Genomic DNA, 25709 nt, shown 5'->3' with positions numbered 1-25709 from the left:
AATCTGTGTTATCAGTCCTATTTAACACTTGCTGTCTCCTTGGCTTCATCAGATTCCTTTTGCAGTGAGCTTTATATATCCAGGTGTGACTGATAGAAAATACTCCTTCATACTTTTTGTGAGGAAACTTGTTGAAACTTCACAGGCGGCTGATCAGGCTAAAGTGAGTTTTGGGGTTGTTTTGTTTGAAAGGTTGGATGCATGGAAGGGTAACAAGAACATATAGTTATTAACAGAAACTAAAGAAGGAATATTTGCAATCCTTTGCTTCCCTGTGTTAGCAGTTAGGAGGTTTAGTGTCAGTTTATCCCACGTTTCTTTTTTACATCCTTGGTATTGACCTGCAGACAGGAAACGTGTGTCCAGCATGATGGGGTCTGGCAAGTCCCCATGTTTCTACTGAATACCAAAAGTACATTGGTGCGATCTATTTTAAAATGATCTAACAATAACATAACTAAACATTCAGAGTACACATCTTGCAGCCCTCAATGAATGGAAAAACTATGAGTTTTATTTTAGAATGACAGGATCTTTTTATCGTTATATCACTAATAAAATAACAAGAGAATGGTGGTGTCAGAGGACCTACTGTGATCTGCACCATCTCTTGCAGTCACATTAGAAATGATCTGTAAATCAGTTTGACAGAGTCCATCAATTTGAGCAATATATGCTGGATACACGCCCCAGTACACATGCAGAAGGGGATGATCAAATTACCATTAGTTCAAAATCCATTCTGCTTTTTGTAAAATGTTGTGAAATCAGGTGGAAGGAATAAAACAGTCAGTGAAAGAGAGAGAGTTAACACCAGCTGACAAGAGACAGGCTACAAGCATATGGCAGTAGTGGAGCTCTGCATTCAGTTTGTATGCCGTATGGTGTGCTCCAGGAAGAACACCAAAAGAAAGCTTTTAAGGCAAAATGAGTTGTAGTTTCTTGTTCTTTGATAGTGGGAAGGGCTACAGCAAGGAGAGAAGCACTTGGTGGTCTGGGCAGAGTTACAAGGGTAACACTCTTTTGCCCTGACAGGGCAGTTCACTCTGTCCCCCAAGAACTGGGGTATTTGTGGGGAAGCTGCAGCTTTGCTATCCAGGTTTGGAAAGAGGAAGACAGTGGGTTATAGGTAGGCTTAAACAATACTGAGTTTGGTCCCAATTCAAAATATTGCCCCTGAGGTTCAGCTTCTTGGATTTAGATGTTTTAAGGTATTTTCTTTGTTGTAGCTTTAGAATTTGTCTAATGAGAGACATCTTTCATCACTTGAGGTATAATGTTTCATGCAGTAGTTACTCCTACTCATTCCTTGGAAGAAATTAGGGATTTAATATTTGTGAGGCAAAAGGAAGAATAATACTGTAACTGAAATCTTCTTTATTCACAAGCCAAATGTAACCTGGTAATACACACTGTGAGGTTCCACATACAGCACTCGTATTGTCCATCCCCTTGATGCACAGGGACTCGCCATGTGTGTGTACTGCACAAAAAACCTGCCAGCTGGAACTTTGCCCTCTTCAAGGGGACAATTTCATACTCATGGAACTCTCTTCACATCCCGACTTCAATGTGATCCAGGACATCTGAGATCAGCAATGCTCTCGGAACAGTGGAAGGCAGAGATTTTTGCCGGTACGATATTGTAACCTTTTTGGCTAGTATGGCTGGTATTGTAGTACCTGGTAGTTCTAACTTCTTCATTTTGGAAGTTTGGTGATGTTGTTTCAGGCAGTTGTTGCCTGGCTTGCAGTCCGTTGCCTTGGGAGAGTTGCTCCTTCAGCCTCTTGCAGGACTGCAAAAGACAAAACAGAACACCCCCTCCAGCCTTAGCCTGGTTTCTTCACTGAAAAGCATGCTGTTATAGCCGGTGAGTTTTTTGGATAAACTTTGCTTTCCTTCCTCCCACCCCTAATTAAAAAACAGCAGCTTGATAGCACAGCAGCAAGTGCACATTAATATCAAACAGAATTTTCACTACTGTTTTCATATTAACATGAGATGTCAGAATATAAAGTTAGTGAGATCTGCACATGGGACCATTCTTGCTGTTAAAGGCTTTAGGCTGAAATGGAGACCCACATTTTTTAAAGAAATGCAACATTTCCAGATCAAATATTAATAACATGCTATATAGAATGATATTTTTTTCAAACAAATTTTATAAATAAAAAGCTAGGCCTTTCAAACCATCAGCAATATTCATTTTGGATTTGAAAGATTATGAAAGATAAACAACCACATAACTGTGAATTAGAAAAATACTGGCCTAGGTTGCATAAAAACCTCCATTAAATAAATACTGCAAGTTTTCACTATGAAAATTCAGTGGCATTGTACTTTAAAAAACCATAATGAATTAACCATCCATTAATGATACTTAAGTTGTTTTTCACAAATCACATACACATACAGGAAGTCAGATGGCCAAAAAAGGCTATATAGGGGATTAATACACAGTTTGATGGAAAGGACTCTTGATCTGCTCTGCTCCCTCATTCTGACTTCGGGGCTGTCAGTGCAGTTACCAGCTGCAGATCCTGTTACCCTCCTCGCTGGAGCCGCCTTGCTGTCGCAGAAGGTCCAGCACCCAAAGGCTGATGCAGCAGGGGACTGTGCTTGCAGTTGTAAGCATTCATCCCTCAGACCACCGGTTTGCTCTCAGGCTGATTTACAGTGAGTGGTTCTGGTTTCCAGTCTGGTTGGAAAAAGTGAATATTGAATGTCCGTGCCCAGTTCTCAAACACTCGTTTCTCTGTGATGAAACGATGATGACTGCCCTTTCGTCCTCGCTCATGTGAAATGTACATTGTGCATTCATCAGGTCCCAAAGGTTCATAGTAATGATAAGGTACTGAATGGTGATTAGGATCCCTGTGGAAGAAAGAAAATAGATGGAAGCCCGAGATGTTCTTTTTGACTGATTGAAAAGATGCTATCTTTAATAAGCTGATGGGCTTGAATATACTTTTTCTCTCAGTTAAACCAAATTTCTTGGTAGCTGTATTTTTCTTGCATATTTAATACATCAGAACTTGGGGTAAAGGAGTTTTCTTGCTTTTTCTATTGCTCTCCATTAACTGTGCCCCATCCTCCCAGTTAAATAAAGGACAGAAGTAGCTCAAAAAACAAGGGAGAGTGCTGCAGGGCTCTGTTACTACTTTGCAAATTTGAAGCAAACTGTTTAAAAGAGATTTATATCTAGATTGTGATTTGTAAGAAGCCTTGCAGGGCTATTTACTGAACTGGGGGAAGAAAGGGAAGCGGAAGATAGAGGGGAGGTAGTTATCTGTGTCACATCACCTCAAAACATTCCCAGCACAGTGCACGAGGTTCTGAGTGCAAAGCTTCAATGAGTATATCTGCATGCATGGTCAGTGATGCAGTCTGTTGTTGCTGGGTTTATAATCAAAGATCCAATGCACAGATGAATTCTTTTTTATTTTACAATGGCAACTTTCATGTATTTAAGCTAAAAATGAAAACCATTCACCCATAATGTCATTCTGACCTTGTGAGCCCATTGGCATTTAACCAGCAAGAGATGAGTGCTCACGTGGTAACACACAGGATCTGCCAAAGACCAGTTAAGTTTTTAGGATAAAGTTCATTTGATCAGTTCTAATCTCAAGGTTTTGATATTACATTGTGTAAAAGCTATATTTGTGTTATAGTACACCAGAATGATTCATTCTCCTTTCATTTTATTCTCTACATTAACCTGTAGCCGTTATGTTTTTACTTTGGGCACAGGCATTTTGAACTGAGAACAACTAATACAACCCTCTCAATCATAAATGCAGAGCGAGCAAGCTGTCCCAGGCAGAATAACCCAATTGTACCCTTCTTCACAGTTCCTACCAACAATCATTTTGTAGTGGCAGAAAAGTTAATCCAAATATTACCGGGTAGGGAAGCCCTGGAACTGCTTTATTAAAGCCTGAGCTGAACAGGACTCCAGTACAGTGCAAAAATCTCATGCAGAATCAGGGCTGTCAACTCTAATACAGAGTTGATTATTTTCATTTTGAAGAGCTAATATTTAAGTTCACTTTCAACAAAATGCATCCACAATCTGTCAGTATTCTGTCCTGGTCATTATTTTTCCTTGTAATTCTGTCACCTATGCAATTCTCTAATTTTTTTCGTGTTACCATTATCCATATTGTATATGCAGCAGTAATGTATGATACTGCTGCTGCTTTCCATTTGTACCTTAGATTAACGTTTTAATTCAATCAATCTCGCTTCCTGCTAACACAACACGGTGATCAATCTTACCAGACCAGAGGAACGATAAAATTACATTTCTAGAATAAGATGGATTCTAAATTTACTGTATATATTCTCACTGGAATATATAAGAGTGAAAAGAAATCCTTCAATACCTCACCAACAGAAAACACATTTGTGTTGTAAAAAATACCTTTCATATAGAAATCTTTTAGCTACTTTTTTAGCTACAACTACTAGTTCTCAATCTTCAATTAATTTTTCACATACTTTCTTGATACATTGGACCTCTTATTATAATCTCTTAAATGAATCATTTGTATAGTTACTGTAAATCTAACAGGATACATTTTAATGTGATTCATTTTCTTCTTCAGAACTACTAATCAAATAGGCCTCTGCTTCTCATTTGGACTGCTCTTCCTTTCGGCACTGAAGCTGGATCTTATACTCTTGTGATCTCGAGGGTAAACCTGTATCACTCTGTGTAAATGTACTGCTTTAAAGTTAGGATGAGTCAAGTTGAAATCCTGTCTCCAACAGACTTTGAACAAGTGCAGTCGTCACAGTGGAAATGCATTAACTGCTGGTGGGCCCAGCACTGGCTGGCCTGCAAGGCCCTCAGCCGGGGTCCTCTGCTGTCCCCTCCTTTTGGTTGGAAGGCCCAAGCTGGGTTTGCAGAAGAAGAGCTGGAGGAGCAAAGAGCAGAAAATGATTTGCTGTGTGCCTCTTCTCATTTTTTGTACGCTGAAACTGGTAATGGATGGTGGTGGTACCTGGAGTCCGATTTCTCGTAGGTCTATAAGAACACTGGTCATTTTTCTTCTCTGAGCAAAACCCAAAGTATACAGGTACAGAGGGTAGGTGGATCAGATGGGAAGAGGAGGAGAAAAGGCTTGACAGTGGTTCTCTTCTCCCTCTCTGATAACTTAGTATTTACTCAGGGTTACACTCTTTCCCTGCCTCTTTGAAGCAACATTTTGAAGCCTGTACCCCCCAGCAAGTGCTTTATCTCTTCATTTATCAGTATCATACCCCTGGGTATTTTAACTGTGGATTTCTCTTTTGAAGACAGAGATTCCATCAAAGGCTTTGAAACTAGAGTATCCTAGAGTGGATGCCCTTAGCTCTGGGTTGTAAAGGGGCCCCTATAATTTTGTGTAACATCCTGTCAGAAAGAATGGAGAAACAGCTACTGCACAGTGGTTGGCAGGTGAGAGAGGCTGGGCGTGCAGTCTGGGCACCCTCTGTGTTCAAGCATCCCCTGATGGTTGCTGTCAAGGCTTGTATACAGGCCTACTGGCTGAAATAGAGGTGAATTCCATACAAAAATGAAAATGCATGACTTTAGACTTCTCCAAGACTACTCTGCAGCCATCTGAGGCTTTGAGACTAAGTTCTGGTTTGGATTTAATGGCATCCTGGGGTATAGTAGAAGGGCTGTGGGCAGCAGGTCTAGACAGGTCCTCTCCTCCCCATCTACTCTGCCCTTGCGAGACCGCATCTGGAATATTGTGACCAGTTCTGGTTCAAGACGGACAGGGAGCTGCTGGAGAGAGTTCAGCACAGGGCCACCAAGATGATAGACTGGAGCGTCTCCCTTATAATGAAAGGCTGAGGGAGCTGGGCCTCTTTAGCTTAGAAAAGAGGAGACTGAGGGGTGATCTCATTAGTGTTTACAAGTACGTAAAGGGCGGGTGTCAGGAGGATGGAGCCAGGCTGTTCTCAATGATGTCCAATGATAGGACAAGGGGCAATCAATACAAGCTGGAACATGAGAGATTCCAAAGAAACATAAGGAAAAACTTCTTCAGTGTGAGAGTGAGGGAGCACTGGAACAGGCTGCCCAGATGGCTTGTGGAGTCTCCTCCTCTGGAGTTCGTGTGTGGCCTACTCCAGCTGGTCCTGCTCTGGCAGGGGAGTTGGACTAGATGATCTTTCAAGGTCCCTTCCAACCCTCAAGAGTCTGTGATTTTGTGATTTAGAAATTGTGAAAGGCAGTTAGTTAGATCCCAAGGTTTTGTCCAAAGTCTTCCAGCTTTCATGGGAGTTTTGGATTCCTCTAGATGGCATGCTAGTAAGGTTTGGATTTGAACTCTGGCTTGAGTAACTACACCATAACCTAAATTAACTGCACTGTGTTATCTTCTAACTCTGCAATTAGCTTGTGTCACCAGCAAATGAAATGCATGAGTAATTTCTATACGGAAATTGCTTACCACCTCATTTATTAACATTAAAACAGATGCTGTTTTATCACTGACTGATACTGGACATTAATCAGTATTTTGTCAGACTTTGCATGCATATTAATATCACAGCTGGGACGAATCTATGAAAGTTCCTCTGTAAAATATACTATAGTTCCTGCCTAATAGCCTGCCAGCACAGCAGCCGTGCAAGTACTTGTACCCAGTGTCAGCAGCTACTGTTTGCCACTTCAGTGCACATTTTCCTACAGATGGTATCCACCCGCAGCAAAAGCTGAAAATACAGCAAACGGTGTTTGCCTCAAAAGAAACAAGGCAGTAAAACAGGGCCATCCTGTATCATATTCTGGTCAACTCCTCCTATACAAATGAAAAGCTGTTATAAATCAGCCCACTACAAGCTCTATGTACTCACATACTTTGTAAAATCATTTGTATTTTGAAGGGAGAATACAGTGCAGCTTTCTGGGTAATGTGTTTTTACTTCTGTTCCCGGGATGCCATTTCCTTGCTTCCACACTAGCCCTGTTTCCCAAACCAGGTGTGCATTTTCTGAAAATCATTAACATAATTAGGTGAGAGTCAGGCATTGAACCAAAGGGCATGACTGCATCCCACTCTGTTTACAGCACCCCTTCTACCATCAAGTCCAGCATTTGCCTCAGGCAATGTAGCTAGAAGGGTGGCTTCTTTGTACTTCATTTAAAGCAACTGAAAGTGGAGAAGGAGGTAAGAAAACACTAGATTTAAAAGCTGTACCCAAAGGAATAAATTAAAGGATTTCAAATGCCAATTTGCAGGCAAATTATCACAGATGGGAAATGGCCTGGCACTCAAATGAGGATGCTTATAGGAGAATGATCTGGCTCCATAATTGGAGCAAAAATTATTCATGTTAGTTAACGCTTAAATCCGAGACTTATTTTAAGTTTCTGTGAGTTCCAGAAGACCCATGAAGAGGAGGGGAGTTAAAGAGGGCTCTTCTCACTAACACCATGGATTTTCTTTGTGTGCATGAGGAACCAGAAGCAAGGAAACAACCACCTTTCCACTGCTGCTGATGCTCCAAGGGCCAAGGACTGGAGTTACTACAAACTGCATGAAGGCTTGTCTGCCTCCTTCCCACCAGTGGCACTGAGCAGCCACAAAGAAATGCAGCAGCACTGCAGAGCCTTCAGGAACTGTGCTGCTACCTGTGCACCACAGTCTGGCTGCTGATGTAGGGAGGTAAGAGAGAAAAGCCTTGACATCCCAGTTCAGGAGTGAGTCCTGCCAGACTGCGAAGGAGAGCTCAGAGAGGGAAATACTTCCCATCTGGTGTGCTAGTTTGCTCCAACAAAGGCTAGGACTCGATATCTGGACATTGGAAAAAGTACAGCAAGATGGCTTGTCTGTCTTGTGGCACTAGAATGAGAGGTGCACACACTCTCCAAAATCTTTGCAACGTGTGTGGAAGCACAAGCTTTCATCTTATTGTAGAATGTGCGAGTCAGATGTATTTAACAGCATGAGAGCAATATCAAAGCCGTTCACCCTTAGTGCAGCAGGAATCTGTAGCAAAGGATTTGATATTACATACAGCTTTGCTGTAAAGTACTAGAAATTTATAATAATCAGGTCACCAATTCCAGTTCAGCTATAAAAATCAATGTCCAGTGAAAGTAAATAGAAATTAATCTAAAACACCTTGTTGTAATTAATAGTGACAAATCTTTTACTCTCTACTCCAGACTCCTTCACTAGACTTTTTTCCTGCATGAGTGGGAAGCAATTTGGTTAATGATCTTAAGCTAATAATTTGTAGCAGAATCAACAGTATGATATTCATGATACCTTTGAGATGTCCTTCACGTTACAGATGTGACACTAATTTAGCTCCATGACAGTCATCACCCACACTCATTACTTACTTCACAAATTAATACTTAAAATATAATGGGTATCTGCTGAAGCTGTAAATTTGGTGCTACTAACTCTGAATAGAAACATGAGTATTATTCTTTTTTAACCTTAAAGATTCTTTTGTTGCAGAACCATTGAGTTACCTATGCTGCCTTGCCACAAACGAGTGAAGTAGGGTGGGGATTTGTTGTGGTTTTTTTTAAATGATAGATTTGTAGTTTGTCTGATTGAAAATCAGGAAATATCACTTAAAATTACAGAATGTTTCTTTCTTTCTGCTATGCTATTTCATTGTCTTATTTCTTTGAAAGGAAGTACTGTTTAACTTCTTAGTGAGTGGCTGAAGATCAAGCTAAGAAGGTTAACTGTGTATGGCAAGATGTTCTTTTTTTAGGTCTTCAGTAGACCTGCTTTAGCAGGGGGTTGGACTGGATGATCTCTAAAGGTCCCTTCCAACCCCTGCCTTTCTGTGATTCTATGATTCTTCCAGGCATGGCAAATACAGTTATCTTCATCATCTGGGGAATAAACATAACATGAAGACACTTTATATTCTTTTCATTAAGAAGTGACCCTTTCCCCTTTTATGACCAGGTGAGTGTCTACCATTATGTTAAGAATTTTTTTATGCATACTGTAAGCATTATTACAACTTTCAGTGGCAGGGCTGATTACAGCTTTTCTGGTGGTAATAGTTAATATTATATCCACTTGATTTCAGTGTATCAGTTCTATGAAAGCCTTTCATATGGTCTCAGTGACAATTTTAGCCTCTCTTAAAAAGTTTGGGTTGTGGTTTGTTGTTTTTTTTTTTTTTTTAAATTAAGTACATATTGGTAAACTAATCTGACTTTGCCTGAAAAGTTAGGACTGGGTATTGCCTTGCTGTGAATTGCCTTTTTCTGCATTTTTAGCTCATTGGTTTATTTAATAATCACTTCCACGTGCCACTGGAATACAGCCACTTCTGGAATAAGGCGGTAAACAAAGCGGAGGCAAGGCTCGTGTATTCGCAGCTGTGCGGCCGACTGAGGTAATCCGGAGGTTCCTGGAGCACGGGGAGTGGAGGATAAGCGAGGAGAGCCGCCAGGACCAGGCAGCTCTCGTGAGGAGGACGGTCTTGCCGGGAGGTGGAGTCGCAGCAACCGCGGGGGATTTAATCGTCCCCCAGGGAGCGTGAGCGCCGCGAACAGGGCCGGCAAACAGGGAGTGACGCGGCACCCAGGAGTGGCGCGGCAGTTCGCGCAGGCAGGGCGAGCAGGGAACAACCCCACGGCCCGTTTAGAGAAGCAGAAGTCAAAGAAGTGCCCCAGCTTCAGCTTCAACCTAGCAAAATGGTGAGCACTCGCCTAAGGACTAAAGCCAGGACTCAGGTGGACAAAAGCTCGGTGAAGGTCAATGCATCCACCCAGACAGAGCTGGTAAGTAGAGACACTTCGGTCCAGGTGGAGTGCAGGGAGTGTTTAGACTGCTTAGGGACCTATGCCTCTGAGGCAAAAATGTGTCATGGGTGCCCTCAAGTTCAGGAACTACAGCGCCTGGTAAAAGAGCTGCAGGAAACTGTGAGTAAGGATAACAGGATGGCCAGGACAGCAGAGGACTTGCCCTGGGTGGAAGAGGAAGAGGTTAAAGACTTGTTGGCCAAGCTTAAGGCTCATAAGTCAATGGGTCCTGATGGGATGCATCCTAGAGTGCTGAGAGAGCTGGCTGATGTGATTGCTAAGCCTCTCTCTATCCTTTTTGAACAATCATGGGAGACACGTGAGGTGCCTGAGGACTGCAGAAAGGCCAGTGTCACTCCAGTCTTCAAAAAGGGCAAGAAGAATGACCCAGGAAACTACAGGCTGGTCAGCCTCACCTCCATCCCTGGAAAAGTGATGGAACAACTCATCCTGAATATATCACTGACCATATGAAGGATAAGATGGTTATCAGGGGGAGTCAACCTGGCTTCACCAAGGGGAAATCCTTTTTTACTAACCTGACATCCTTCTATGAGTGCATAACCGGCTGGCTAGATGAGGGGAGAGCAGCGGATGTCATCTACCTTGACTTCAGTAAGGCTTTTGACACTGTCTCCCATAACATCCTCATCAGAAAGCTCAGGCAGTGTGGCTTGGATGAGTGGACAGTGAGGTGGATTGAGAGCTGGCTGAATGACAGCCCAGAGGATGGTGATCAATGGCACAGAGTCAAGTTGGAGGCCTGTGGCCAGTGGAGTTCCACAGGGATCGATTCTGGGGCCAGTCTTGTTCAACGTCATCAATGACCTGGATGAGGGGACAGAGTGTACCCTCAGCAAGTTGGCTGGTGACACCAAACTGGGAGGACTGGCTGATTCCCCAGAGGCTGTGCTGCCATTCAAGCACGATCTCGACCTGCTTGAGAGTTGGGCAGAGAGGAACCTCATGAGGTTCAACAAGGACAAGTGCAGAGTCCTGTATCTGGGAAGGAACAACCCCATGCACCAGCACACGCTGGGGGTCAAACTGCTGAAGAGCAGCTCTGCAGAGAGAGACCTGGGAGTCCTGATTGATAATAAACTAACCATGAGCCAGCAATGTGTCCTTGTGGCCAAGGAGGCCAATGGCATCCTGGGATGGATCAAGAAGAGTGTGGCCAGCAGGTCAAGGGACGTTCTTCTCCCTCTCTACTCTGCCCTGGTGAGGCCTCATCTGGAGTCCCGTGTCCTGTTCTGGGCTCCTCAGCTCAAGAGGGACAGGGAAGTGCTGGAGAGAGTCCAGTGCAGGTACACCAAGATGATCAAGGGTATAGAACGTCTTTCATATGAGGAAAGGCTGCGGGAACTGGGGCTGTTTAGTCTGGAGGAGATTCAGGGGAGATCTTATTAACATTTATAACTATCTAAAGGGTGGGTGTCAGGAGGTTGGGACATCCCTCTTTTCTATAGTAGATAGTAGCAGGACAAGGGGTAATGGGATGAAGCTGGAACATAAAAAGTTCCACTTAAACATAAGAAAAAACTATTTCACTGTTGAGGTGAGGGAGTCCTGGCACAGGCTGCCCAGAGGGGTTGTGGAGTCTCCTTCCTTGGAGGTCTTCAAGACCCTCCTGGACATGTTCCTATGCGACCTGATCTAGGTGACCCTGCTTCTGCAGGGAGGTTTGACTAGATGATCTCTAAAGGTCCCTTCCAACCCCTACCATTCTATGATTCTAAGGCAGACCAGTCATTTAAGGAAACTGTAGAAGTGTGCCTTGGCCAGCTGAAATGCTGAGCCATGGAAGATATTTGTGTTGTCTGGAATATCTGATCTAGCTTGTTGTTTTCCTTGGAGAGTTCATGATGAAATCTGGCAGTACATCACAGCATTTATCATCAGTGTTTTGTTATAATTTGTAGAAATTCCCACAAAGTGGAGTTTAGCATTGACATTTTATACTGCCATTTCTTCAGGGATTTCTACTGTGTGCTCAGGACAAATGCAGGTCCCTGAATGATCCTTTTCAGTGCTCCGAAGAAAGTCAAAGCAGTCCTGTTCTTTAATCGATGAGCTAACCTGTCACTACAGCCTTGCTCCCCTTGCCCCTGAAAGGCATCTTGAATTACTCAGTGAACCAGACTTCGGTGAGATCAATAAATTTCCAACAGAAAATCCAAGCAAGTACTTCTTAGTGAAAGTGGTTTGTCTGAAAGGCAATGCCTCACTGATGCCACTGTTCCAGATTGCCAGTCCCGGCTTTGTGCGCTGCTGGGTCACCAAAGAGGGCAAATGGGATCATAACCACCTTCTTCTGAAGGGCTAGAGTGCTAGGCCTAGTAATGGATGGATATTTGGATAAATTTAGATTGGATCAGGACATTGTACCATGTGGACAATGTGGCTTTGGTCCAGCACCAGCAGTGCTGGAGACTGTTTCACTTTATTGGTGATCCATAGCAAGAAACCTTACCCAGCACCTTGGGGCTGAGTCCTGCATATGGCTGGAGGCACAATGTAGCATCAATGTACCCCGACTGCTCCTTTATGAACCGTGCACAGGGGTCCCACAGCCTCCACTGACAGAATGTGTGTGCTCAAAGGGAGTGACTACAGGACTGCTGAGCTATTCTGTGGGTCCAGATGCTGGGGGGTTTTGGTGGGGATTATTTAGGAATCTAGTTTGATAGAAGATTGGGATTCATATGACAGAGATACCACAATCTTAATTTGAGTTGCATAAAAAGTTCAATTTGGAGACTAGTGACTGTGAGAACTCTGTTCCTCTATTAACTGGGGGGAAACTTTAAAAACAAATTCAAAGCAATGTTTTCCAGTGCTCCTTTTTTCAGATTAATTTCATGCCAATTATCACATTACTTTTAGCTGATAAATATTCAGAGACTAAAAGAAACCAACAAGATGGATTAATTCTCCCACACTACAAACAAAATTTTTAAGTATTTTATATAACATAATTAACTGCTATTTGTCGTTTTCAGAATCAGATCTTGGGACATGTTAATTAATTGCTTTAAGAGGACTGAAGACATGTTGCAGAGAAAAAAAAAACTTAAGAGATTCAGATATTTATCTGTAACGTTCAACTTTGTTGGCTAATAATGCTTCCAAAAGAAATCCTACCTGCAGAAATCCGGTGGCACCATGCCATAAACATTTATCCTGTCACAGAGCTCTAATGCGATAGTCATTGTGAACCAGCCCGTGCTAAGCCAAGTGTTGGATATCTTCCTGAAAGCAAAAACATAATTAAGTTTCTAGGCTGACAAATAATCTTTGAGATATCTGAAGCAATTTCTGGGCATTTTTTTCATTCTTGTGAAAGGTTATGAAAATTGGGCAACCAAGACTACTTTGCTCGCTCATCTTTTAATGATTTCGCTACTGCCTTCTGTCAGTGGACTAATCTATGCAGAAACTGCCCTTGCTGTAATTAATTTTGGGCACATCAATGTTAATATTTAGCTGACCTTTTGGTAAGTTTACTTTTAAGTGACTGAAACTTCATGTTCTATATTTATATTCTTCTGCAAGGAATCTATACACATCTATAATCACCCTAATGGAGCTTATACACTAAGTGCTTGGGAAGATGCGTCAAGGGGGATGAAGAGGGCTGCTTAAAATGCTGCCTCCCACAGCACACAGAGGAGTCCATCTGCTGGAGTGAGAGCTGGCCTCAAGGGCTTGGTCTAACCCTCTTTCCTCCCACTCCATCCAGGTTTTGGTTTCTAAAAGCTCCCAGCCGCTCCCTGTGACTGCTGTCAGGAAACTCTTGCTTAGCTTCAGCCTCAACAGCCTGGGAAACCTCTGTCCTTGGTGTTACCCCTCTGCCTGCCCCAAGTCCCATCCCTGCCCGGTGGGACTTTTGAACATGAACGACAGGGCTTCTAGGGAGCCCTCTAAGGCAGACACTTTCCTCACCTTCTCTGCAGGATGGGAAATCTTTAAAAGAAGCCCAACTGACCCCAGCATTTGTTAGACAAAATGGGAGCAAAATGGGAGCTCACAGAGGCAAGAGACTTACAAGCTGTGCTCAAATTTTGCTGTATCACAGGTTCTTAACTGCAAAATGGTAATGGTAATATTTCCTCCTTCCACTTTTTTGCTTGTCCTTGCTGATTAATAAGAGCTGAGCACTGTAATGGTTACTAGTTGCTTGGCACATATACGGGAAGTCCCAGCCCTGTGTTAAGTTCTTGCACTGTCCCTACCCTGGGGGAGAGCTGCCAGTCTTGGAATGGGGGACGTCAATGAAAGGCCACTGAGGAGCACACTATAAGGGTGATGTAAAGGCATATTTAGAGGCAGCCCTGCAGACCAAGTAGGCACCTCTCTTAGAAGTGGAGGCACATAAAGTCAAGTATTTGCTCCAGAAAAAAACAAGTTCACTCAAACATCTCATTTCAAATACTGTTAAAGAAGGAGACAGCAGGTCTCCCTAATGGCTCCTCACTCAGCTAGAAGAGTCCCACAGGAGGAAGCTGAAGCTTGTCATCTGTGACCCTAAAAGGCTTCCAATCCCTGATGACATCCTGTCACAGTGACTGGCTCTCATCTCATCTCTTACTAAAGCCTAGACACCATAAGAGCAAGTACAAGCTCTTGGACGGCTTGTGTGCTGTGTCACTTTGTACTAACATGGAGTCTATATTAGCCCCATTCCACCACACCTGTTATCTGCCTGACACCTACAAAATGTTGTGACCCCTGCCAAAAAGCACAGCAGAGAATATAAGATTCTCATCAGAGATGTCACACAGTAATCCCATGTCCTCACCCCAGTTCCAAGGCCATCTTTTACAGTGACAGTAGAATGTAGAGTAGTCCTAGAAGCAGGGAACTGAAGTCACACAGCCATGGCAAGCAATAGCTAATGTCATGCAGCAGGCAAGAGCCCACTGTACAGCTTCCCAAGGCAACGCTGAAAAAGTTGGTTCCAAGTAAGACACCTACAGAGCAGTAGGAGGCAGAAGTTTTGAGCACTGTCAGACTGAGGAATGTCTTATACCAAGGTTTCCTGTTTCCTCACTGAATTAGACTATTGCAAAGGTAAAAAAAAAAAAAAAAAAGAAAAAAGAAGTGGTAGTGTTAGTGCTGGCTGCTTAAAAGGCACTTTCAAACATAAGGGAATTTTTTACCCAAAAACCCCTGAAGGCTGTAGGATAGCCTAGGTAATTTGTCCTGTCCTTTGTGGGTCACCTGGTAAAGTCTGAAGTGTAGGTTTTTCACTGCTCCTGGCATACAGACTTTCAGGCTAAGTTAGCATCTGGAGAATAACATGACTTAAGCATCTCATTAGTTCCAATTATGAGGCCTTATTTATTTTCTGAATTTACACTTAAGCTTGGGGGGGATGTGTGCCATTTGTCACAATGTCATGGCTGGGTCATAAGCTCAGCAGAGGCCTTCAGTCACCACAACAGTATGAAACAGTAAATACTAATTTTTGGCTGTCAATTCTTTGGAAAAGGAAATTTGCTTTTCTGCCACTTGAGAGTTTGTGAGCCTATGAATCTTTAGGTAATTCAGGAACATGGTCAGGCTAAGAGTACTTTGGCCTTGCAAAAGGTCAGTGTTTTCGGTGTCAGAGACCTAAACCAAGGGAGGAATTATATTCTAGTCCATGAGTGAAATTGCTGAGCTTTGCATAGCTCAGGCAGCCTAGTGAGGCTGGCTGCTGCCTTAGTTTTCTTTTTGCTTACACACACTTATGCTGCAATACAGTGTTTTCAATAAATATGAGAATAACTGAATTTAAATGTACTAGTTTAAAAGCAAAAAAAAAAAAAAAGGATTTAAAAACTTATTCAAGTACCACTGTGGCCTCTTTAAATACCATGTTTGTAGGACTGCAATACAGGAACAGGGTTAAAGTGTCTTGCCTTTTCATAAAAGAGTTGAACAAGAGTCCAACAAAAGAATACTGGTTTTATACCTAATCAGCTGTAATGAAAGAATATGAAGAACTGTCATGTGCTTATTAGGGGAAATTATCAGATATGCTTTTATACGATGAACTAACACACTGTGCTGATAATTTTGTAGTGCACACTAAATTACAATTAAAGGCCTTTCTGCTCCACCAAAATCTCATTTATAATCTCTACGGAAATACTCTTCCTGCAGTTATTTCATTTATGCTTCCTTTATCTAATTACTGTAATATTGGTTCTGAATCATATTTTCTTAATGTACCCTTATTCAATTATAAAGTTATTTTCAAGTACAGTTACTTTATAATACCAAGTATATTGCTTTGTGGCAATATTTTCTGAAGGTTTCCCTTCATTTCAAAATTAGCTTTTTTTTTGAAAAGCACAATACATCCAATTACCTTTTCTCTCAACACTTTCAAGACAGAAATTAATGGTTTGATTATTGCAACCTTCCAATCAGCCTTCTCTCTCCCTTCTTTGTTTTTTTGCAGGCACTAATATGTTGAGAGCTCAGCAGAACCCTCCCAGGGAACAGCAACTTTCTAGGCTGTACAATGTCCTGCCCATGCCCCCACAGTTACATAAATTTTCTTCCCATACAAATGTCTTCCTACCTGTGTTTCTTTTCATCTTCCCTCTCTTTTTCTGTGCTGCCTATTCATTTATTTTCATCTCCCGTTTTAATCTTCTTAGTCCTTCAAGAATGCTGTATGTGCCCTCTAAAGGAGCGGTTCATCCACAGCACAGCCTGCAATTTCTTAAAAGCAACAGGAGCCGCTCACGAGGCTGAATTTTGACAGCATCCAAGTGCCCTTGAGTCATACTGGGAGTGCAGGGTGCCCATGACTGAGTCCACTATAAACTTGTAATAATGTCCTTAATGTCTCAAGTGCCTTAAGAATATTTCAGGAGCCAAGGCTAAGCCTGGTGCTTATGCAGAACAAGAAATGCTTCCATCATGTGCACAGCTATGAGTCTCTTGCTCCGGGTGGGTGACGCAGAACCAGAAAGAGCAGCTCGCCTGAAATTGCATAGCACATGTCAGGAAAGGTATGGGACTCTGGCTCCCCACAGCAGAGCCGGCCAGCCTGAAGCAGAGAGGGTAAACTATTCCTAAAACCCGAGGCCTCTGTCTGATCTTACACTGAAAGATTAATTCAGGAAAGGAGATGGCACCATGTGTTCATTCACCTTCTCACTAGTCTGCGTGAAAAAACCTGGAAAAGACTGTAAACACCTGAGAACTGGTAGAGTATTTGCCATTGTTATCCTCCTGCTCATTCTGGCAGAGACTCAGAGGCACAGATTTGAGGATGAAAAGGACCTATAATGGTAAGAAACCGACAAAGAAACTTACCAAAAACTATGTGCTCTAGTTTTAGTGTAAATCAATCAAAAACTTAGATAATTTGATCTGCTGTAACTGAACAGAGGTCTGCAAGCAAACCCTGTGGGGTATGACAAAGGCAGCAAATGCCAAGCAAAGAGACAGTCACCATTCCCTAAGAGAATACACTAGTTTCCTGTAACACTGATTCTGCTTTTGCTATGCAGCTCAGAAAACAAAGTCCATGCTCTTGAGTCCTCCCTCAAGATCCATAAGAGGACGGAGCCCAGCTCCAAGCTCTGGTGTGTAGGTACAGTATTTGTGAAGCTAGAAAATCTCACCATGAGTTACTACACCATAAACCTACCTCTTTACTTGTGCCTAAGTGGGGACCGTGTTCCATTTTTACAGCAGCACATTTAATAAGTAAAAAATAGGAGTTCATTAAAAAGAAATTTATTTCTTGCTAGGAAGTCTTTGGTTTAAATGCCCATTTTTAAGCATTATACGTGAAAATGCACAAGTCCTGCAGTGGGTCACTAAGTAAAAATCTGATTTGAAGATCAACCTATAAGTCATAAACAGCCTCATAAAGATGTAACTATCATAACAACTTTCCTTTTCTCAGTTGGAAGTGTAAGATGAACTGTTCTGAAGCACCTAATGTGTGACTAATGTATATTTGTTTTACAAGAAGTTTTACAGCTGCAATGTTCCAAGAATGCTTAAATTCAATAAACAGCTATTATAATTCACTGAATGGTGGCATTTCCTCTACAAGAAAACATAACCTATCCATTCTGATTTTTCAGAATCAGTAAAAAAACTTTCAGGTATATTATCCTAAAGTGAGAATTAAACAGCTCCTGTCTCCTTGGCTGCATGAACAGTACATCCAGATTCTGATATTCTGAGTTGATTAGGCAATACTCTATACAAATGATTTTGATGCATATTTTTTACTTATAAGAGATGTTATTTGGCACGTCATATTGTATTACAGCTCATGAGACAGAGGATTTAATGGGTGTGATGGTCCCTCTGAGAAGACTTGAAATTGGCATGTATAAACTACATTATTTTACTACTGTATGACATCCCTCAAATGTATCCACAAAGGTTCTCACCTGTCTTTCCCAGTCTCCCGTTTGAAAAGGTCATCAAATTGAAGCATCTTGTGGCGAGAAATCATATATGCTTTTAACTGAGGCAGTATCTGGTTCATCAGCTGGAGGTTATTATACACCAAGCCTTTACCATCTCTCCTCATGTAGCTGCTGGGACCCCAGAAGATAAACACAGCACCGTGGCTCATATTTAAGAGTTCGTTGCGATTGCGCAAAATCCTCTGAATGCTGGAGTGTGCAATGACCCGAAGGCTCGTTTTGTTTCCAACATCCTTTCCATAACCCCGAGTAGGTGCATCGTTCATTCGTATTACACACTCTGTCTCGTCGATTCTGTCCCCTTGTTTACTTCCCAGAAGGTGTCCAGAGCTGGTTACCAATGCACAACTCTTGCAGTGCATTTTTAAAGGCTGCAAAGACACACATACCTCAAAATTAGCTGTAGACATCTTCCCATTCGCTACGTGGTAACTGTATTTTACATGTACATGGCATATTTTACAGCAAAGATCTCAGAGGACTTTACATAAATCTCTCTCAGCAGTCTTCCCAACTAACTGAGGACACATTACCTGTACATTTTGTAGATGGGGAAAATGTGGTATAGGTGTCTAACCCTTAAAGTTCCTCTGTGGATTAAACTCCACTGTTTAAATCCTCCATTCCACTGCTGCTTAATATATCATAATCACAACGGCTTCTATATTGTTCCCACCTGCTTTGGATTGTCCTTCTTTCACTTGCCATAAATAAGCTATAATTAGAGTATTTTTGATTCTTCCTCTTCCAGTTTTTGGTGTTTGTTTTTGTTTGTTTGTTTTTTTCCAGGAAATAATCAATCCTAAGTCCTCATAGGCACAGGGGTGAGTAGCTTTTCAACCCTGGGATCAGGACATTCTGCTAAGGAAAGAGAGTTAGATCTTGGTCCAGTCCTTCCATGCTGTTTCCAAGTTGGTGCCATTATCACTGCAGGGCTCTGGTACCTCCACTGTGGTTCAACAGTCAGAGCTGGTCACTAATGTCTATGTTTATTATACATAACAGTGACAACATACTGAACTTTTTCTAGCTTGTCAGGTGATGCTTCAAAGTTAGAGTGGAACGAAACAGGGGGTGCCTCTCCAGGGGGTGGCTGACCTAATGGAATCAGGAGAGTAAAACAAGCCTTCATGAACATGAGACTGAAGTTCACCACTAACACAGGTATCAATAAGAGTAGCAAATAAGTGTATCTGCTGCTCAGCATGAGAACTAAAAAGAGGCAAAGGACTAACAGTATCCCCAAAGTGCTAGTTTCTAACAAGAACAATAAACTTAGAGGTAAAGACTTTTTTGAAGGTGAGCCTTGGTGGCCCTCCATGAAACAGTATCTTGCAGCATTTAAAACCAGTAACATCAGATTACAGAAGGTGCATACATCTTATCAATCATGTGTTTGCAAAAACAAAAAAGCCAAACAGACTGTACCGTGGTTGCTCATGGGTCTGAGGCATCTCAGAAGGCCATTTTGATCTAGTCATCTTCTTCATCTCTAAGGATGTCTCTCCGAATTTTATTTTAACCCTTAAGCATAAGGAATGGCATTCCAACACCTTCCTGCTGACTAAAAGGCTCACTTAGTTCCCAGGGCTCCAAGTCAGACAGCCAACATGCTAAGAGTAGCTGTCTCCTGCACCACAGCACCGGCCCGATCCTTTTGTATAACGAGGAGCTCACTGTGTTCATTGGCTCTCAAAAGCATTAGCAACCTGAACCTCAACTTTGACACCTCAGGATCAAGGCCCTTGGCTCTCCATGGCAACTCCTTGTTCACACCATTACAAATATAGTGAGCATGTCTCCAGATGTAAATTTGGTGGGTTTATTAGCAATGAGGAGAAGTTATGGGGACAAGTAATTACAGTTGGCATCATCCACATGTAATCAGTGTGCAGTGAGGCACTAAAGCTGAAGACAACCTAGGTTTGAAATAATCGTAGTCTCCTGTTTGAAAATGCTTTGGCCCCTAGTATTTGAAGGGGGTATTTTACTCAAGTAACTTGTTTTTAATTTTAAAAGTAGTAAGTGGTTGCAGCCTGAGCAATTTTTTTTTCCTACAAGAATAGCTAATGAACAATGAAGTGCTTTTTAATTAAAGACAAAAACAACTAAACTATACAATTTGCATAATGATACAACCAGTAAGCTTTGTATTTCCATCTTCCCCAAACAACAAAGTCTCTTTTCTTCACATATATGGATTGTAATCCAAAGCTAATGATATGGGTAGAAATGTTCATGCCTTTGTGAGCCAAGGTTCCTAATGCAGTATTTACATGCATTTTCCTTTAAGCTTTCATCTGCCACTTTGATGAATTACCTAGGAAAAGGCTCTAAGGTGAACTAGCTGCTCCACCATCATGCTTGGGAAAGCAAGATGAAGTGCTAATGAGGTTAAAGGAAATGTAGTCAGCACCAATGTTAACGTACATGGGTTTGAATATCCACATAGCAAGACATTTTCACCTAAACAATCTCCGCTGATTTCTGGCCTACTGAGCTACAACTTACTTGTTTCTTTTAAGTCGGCCAGAGTATCCATCAATGGTTAGGAAACAAGGGCCACCATCAATGGAACTGTGGAAACTCAAGGAGGAGGGTGAGAGAGGGGATGTCAACATTTGCTAGATGACAAAATAATAACTCCCCCCAAAACATCTGTTCCAGATCTTGTTTGAAAACTGTTCCTTCTGGGAAAAAGTCTTTAGACTGTAACAATCAGGTATTGCCTAGCTACTTCTTGAATGATGCATAGGGGCTGAGCCCATGTACTGCCCTGGGCAAGTAATTTTCAGTCACCTCACCCAGATTCTTTCAAAGTCTACAGTACTTGCACCTAAAAATTGTCAGAGGAATTCACAGCCAACAGCCACAACATTCTCTAGCAGCTGTTTATAATGCTTTGACAATATTGAAAGCAAGGAGGGAAAAAGCTATTGGCTGTAGTATCACCTCATTGGGAGGCAGTGGTTGCACCAGAAATGTCATCTACTTAAGCAATAATAATGGAAGCACAATGCAGTTCTTTGGGATTGATGATCAGCTGGGAAAAGTTGATGGCCTGAGAATAACCAGGGGCCATTAAGCCAAAAGAACATTAACTCCACAGAAAGCTCTCTGTTACAGTAATTATTACAGTGATACTTTGGGGGTGGGGGTGAGGGGAAGCAAATAAAAACAAAAAAAAGCAGCAAATCCACGATGTCTGAGTTATATTTTAGATAGGCAATGCAACACTTACTTCATGAGCCTTGCTTCAAAATGCCCAGAAAAGCGAAAGGTGAGCTTTATGGCATCTCTGTTAATTACCTTGAAATATAACACATCATATATATAAAAGCTGCTGACATTTAAGAGTACTCATTGTCAATAAGCAGACACAGTTTCACGTATACCCGGACTATATATACAGCACCTTGCATGACATAGCAAGGCATGTGGCTACTTCTACTAGTCAGTCCTATCAATACTCCATGCACTGCAAATGAGCCAAGTATTACCCAAATAAATTGCCCAAATTACCTCTCAATTCCAGACACCTGAAAGTAATGTGTGGGAAAGAGGGAACATAGGTTACAACACAGCAAGCTGACAATGCTAGAACCCCAGAAGATGGCAAAATCAGCTGGTGCTTTAGTGGGATAAATGGGCTATCCCAAGGGAATGAAGGGAGCAGGTGAGCCTTGCAAGGTTCTGGTAAAACCCCACAGCAGTCCCTTAGTGCCCATCTCAAATGAATGCAACCCTGTATGGCTGTGTCACCGGCCAAACCTGACTCCTGACAACTTTCACTCACACAGATTCCAGCCCAGTAAGTACTCTTGCTCAGTCATATACCTCCAAGTTATTTAATACCAGCCAACTGACAAACAGAAACAAAACCCAATGCCACAGCTGGTTCTGTGTTTTCCAATTTGAGGCAATCTGCTCTGCTATTGACTTTAAAATCTATGTTGTCCAATGACAGAAAAATGTTATTTTCAGGCACTTTGTTGCTTAAAAAAATCAATGGAAAAAATGTTATTCCTCATTCAAAATATTCTACTCTTAGATATAATTATTTTCTATGTGATGATTTGTTTTTTTCTTATAGAAGTCTTTTGATCTTAAAGGCAATTTTTAGAAAACATGACAACTCCTCCCTCCATTAAAATCAGGAACACTGGAAATCACACAGTTTTCTACACTGAATACTTAATGACCTACTTTCAAGACCCCTGGGTTCAGATGACTCCATGATCAGTAGCATAAAAGTTTCCCTTCAGTAAAAAAGGTATTTTATCTTGGCAATGATGACCTGACCAACAACAACAAAAGAGTGAAGAACAGGTCATTACTGAGTTCAGCAGAAAAAGACCACCTATCAGTTCTTGAACAGCAGCATTCCTCATAGATACATCTGGAAATATTACAGATGACTTTCAAAGTGTATTGAAAGAGAGAAAGAGAGATCAAGAAAGGTTAAGAATATCCAAATTCCTTTTGGATGAATGACCTTTAACTAAGCATTTGAGACTGAAAGTACAAACTATCAGAGAATGACAGTTATGTTTTTCTCTTGCACTGCAACACCTCTGTACCATTTTGTTAACCAGCACCAGCATACTTGTCTTCTGCCTGATCTGGAATGAAAAGCTATAGGGCTTCTTTACTCTACATTAACTGCTGAACCATATTACTGAATCAACAAGCTCATCTGCAAGAGCTCCCAACCTGACTAATAAAGTAAAAGCAGTGGTAAAAATGAGACTGATGTACAGATCAAATCTGTTTCAATTTTCAAATGAATTAATTCAGTATAGGGCTATATTAATTTTTGAAAAAGCACAAATAAACTCTACAAGAGACAGTCTTAGTGGTTCAGGATAAAATGAGCTTCCACTAGAGCAGTCTACCTTTCTCTTTTTATTATAAAGCTGATAATTTCATTGGTAGGAGTTTCATGTCTCCCCTACCTAGTGCTCACTGTGCCTGGCCTAAGCACAACAGCTAGTTTGTGACACTCACTGTATGTAACCTCAGTGTTTGCTTTTTCTGTTCCTTGCCTTGTGCACAGAACGTAATCAGCATTTCATACGCTGTGTTAATGAACCCTGGGTTCACCCTATGCCCAATGTAGTTTATAACTTATGCCTTGCTCTTGATTGCTGGGTCATCAGCCACTGGCAACAACACTGAGTAATTAACACACTGCCAGCAATATGGCATTTTGTCCTGGCAGCTTCCTAAATTTTTTTTTACTTTCTTATAGCATTGAGCAGCTTTGAGGTTTCTCACAAGCTGCCAGCTCAGGACCACTGCTCCACTGGGCTGGCTGCTCCTTCCCAGGTCTCCCCCCCCCGTCACATTGGGCAGCCCAACCTCTGCAGGACCTCCAGGCATCTCCAGCCCATTGCTGTCACGTCACAAACTGCTGCTCCAGCTCTTGTGAGCACCTATCCCTCAGCACTGCTCCAAGTATAAAGCTTCTCCTGCCACTACAGCTGCCTGTACATATTGTGAGCAAGCTATACATATTGTTTCTCTCAGTGTGTCTCCTTCTTTAATGTCTTCCCTAGAAGATTGATGATTTTAAGGCCAAATCTGCTTTTCTTTGAGAACTTCCCAACTACCTTAAAGCACAATGGAAACCCTAAAGCTTCACACTGTCAAGTAACTTCTGTAAGCCAATGCAGCAAACTACGGAGCTCAAGCTGCCTCATTAGTGAGGTACAGCTATGCACTCCAGAAGTGATTTCCACAATGCAAGTACTCTGGGGAGACATGATCCTGTGAAAATAATGCAAGTTCTCTAATAATCTGAGCTTTGTAATATATGAATGTTGGAACACTGCTTTCATAATAATATGAAAAGAAACATAAACGAAAATAACATACAAGCACAAAGAGTTTGCTGTTTGAAGTCCCATCTAACTGACACATTATGAAACGATGCTCTCAAACTAGTCTTCTCTGAACAGTAAAACACATTTAGATGTATATTGGGACACTTTAGGTAACACTTCAGTGTATAAAAAGCTGGAATAAAAAAAAAAAAACAGATTGAAACAAAAAGCGAAAAGAGTTTTGAACTTCAACTTGCTGTGGTACACTCCTCTTCAAGTCTCTGGGAGTTTTGATTTTGTGGTGCCAAGTTCTGATCTAAGAGATGATTTTGCTTTGACTATGATATTTTCACACTTACGTTCAGATAGGTTCTGTAGCTTAATTTCCACACTCTGCATGCCAGCTCAGACTTTCCTCTCAAGTTTCATACATTTTCACTCTAACCCTTATGCTACCAGGTACAGAGAGCTATTAAAGTCAGGGGATGGGGGTAGAATCCTCAGAGCAAATACATTTATAATTTCTGTTGAACTAGACATTTAGAATATTAGAGAATCTGCCATGAAAACAAACTGCATTTTCCAGTGAACTAAAAGCACTGATTGTCTCGAAATCTGTATCCCAGAGACTGATATCACATAAATAAACAGAAATGGTTAGAAGGTACCACTTGCCCAACATTGTTAATCCTTATGCAAATCCAAATAAGCATTTGCAGCAAAACTCTGCAATGCAAAAATGGTCTGGCAAGTCTGTTCATAAAGATAAATGCATGTCTGTCTAAAAAGATAAAAGATAAAACAAATGAATTTCTTATTACTTCTCTTTTTGTTTCTTGGGCTGTGGAGCTTAAATATGCAAATATTGTGGGAACATTAGCATCTTCATTTCCCATTGATTCTTCAGAGTTAATTATATAACTGGACTCTGCCTTCAGATATTTCCTAAGGAGAAACAGTGAAGCAGCCAAACTTTAGCAAATGCATTCATCACACTAGTGATCACGGTGCCCTAGGTTTTATCTTCCAAGGAATGGAATACTTTTGTTTTCCATGATCCTATACTGATGGGCATCTGCAAAACCTGTAGTAAAAATACAATAATTTGATTTTCAATAGGTCCTTAGACATATCTAATTCACTTGCAAAACATGAGGCTATCTTATGAAAAGAAAAATAGAAAAACAAGTGCACTCCATAAAGCTTTCACTGGGATAATTTTCTTAGAAAAAGTGCCATCAAGCACATTAGTCAATGAAGAGTCTTCTGCTTGTGTGAAGCGTTTCCAGCACATTAACTCTTCTTCAGGGGACTGCCTGCTAGTCAAGGCTTCCATTAGATTAATTAAAATATGGCTCCTCTCACTGGAAAGAAAAGGCATGCATTTGGTTACAGGACATTGAGCACCTATAGAAACTGAGCCCTTTCAAGTTACATAAAATACAAGCAGCACCAGAGACTGAACAACAAGACAACTTTTAGTATATGGAGTGCATTTCTCTTCTTATTCAGAAGCATGATTACCAGGTGCTGATGTTTTCCCCTAAGCCACCTGAAGTGAATATAAGGTGCAACCTTGCAAATTGTCAGCACATATAAAGCTAAGATTTAGAGAGTAGCTTCCATCCTGCATCCTATAAATGT

General features: G+C 41.5%; 1 protein-coding gene across 1 annotated transcript in view; it reads right to left on the bottom strand.

The window, feature by feature from the left end:
• Positions 1 to 2339: 2339 nt before the first annotated feature.
• Positions 2340 to 25709, bottom strand: part of ST6GALNAC5 (ST6 N-acetylgalactosaminide alpha-2,6-sialyltransferase 5) — a 72297-nt gene continuing 48927 nt past the window's right edge. Inside the window, exons 3-5 of the mRNA XM_062003949.1 lie at positions 18202 to 18611; positions 12932 to 13039; positions 2340 to 2874 (exon numbers count right to left, since the gene is read on the bottom strand). Of these exons, the coding sequence (XP_061859933.1) occupies positions 2643 to 2874; positions 12932 to 13039; positions 18202 to 18611 (750 nt within the window). The 3' untranslated portion in view covers positions 2340 to 2642. The remainder of the gene's footprint in view (positions 2875 to 12931; positions 13040 to 18201; positions 18612 to 25709) is intronic.

This window comes from Colius striatus, chromosome 10 (genome assembly GCF_028858725.1).
Source record: "Colius striatus isolate bColStr4 chromosome 10, bColStr4.1.hap1, whole genome shotgun sequence".
Lineage (NCBI taxonomy): Eukaryota > Metazoa > Chordata > Aves > Coliiformes > Coliidae > Colius > Colius striatus.
Note: the sequence above shows the minus strand (reverse complement) of the source record. Positions and strands in the feature narration are given on the sequence as shown.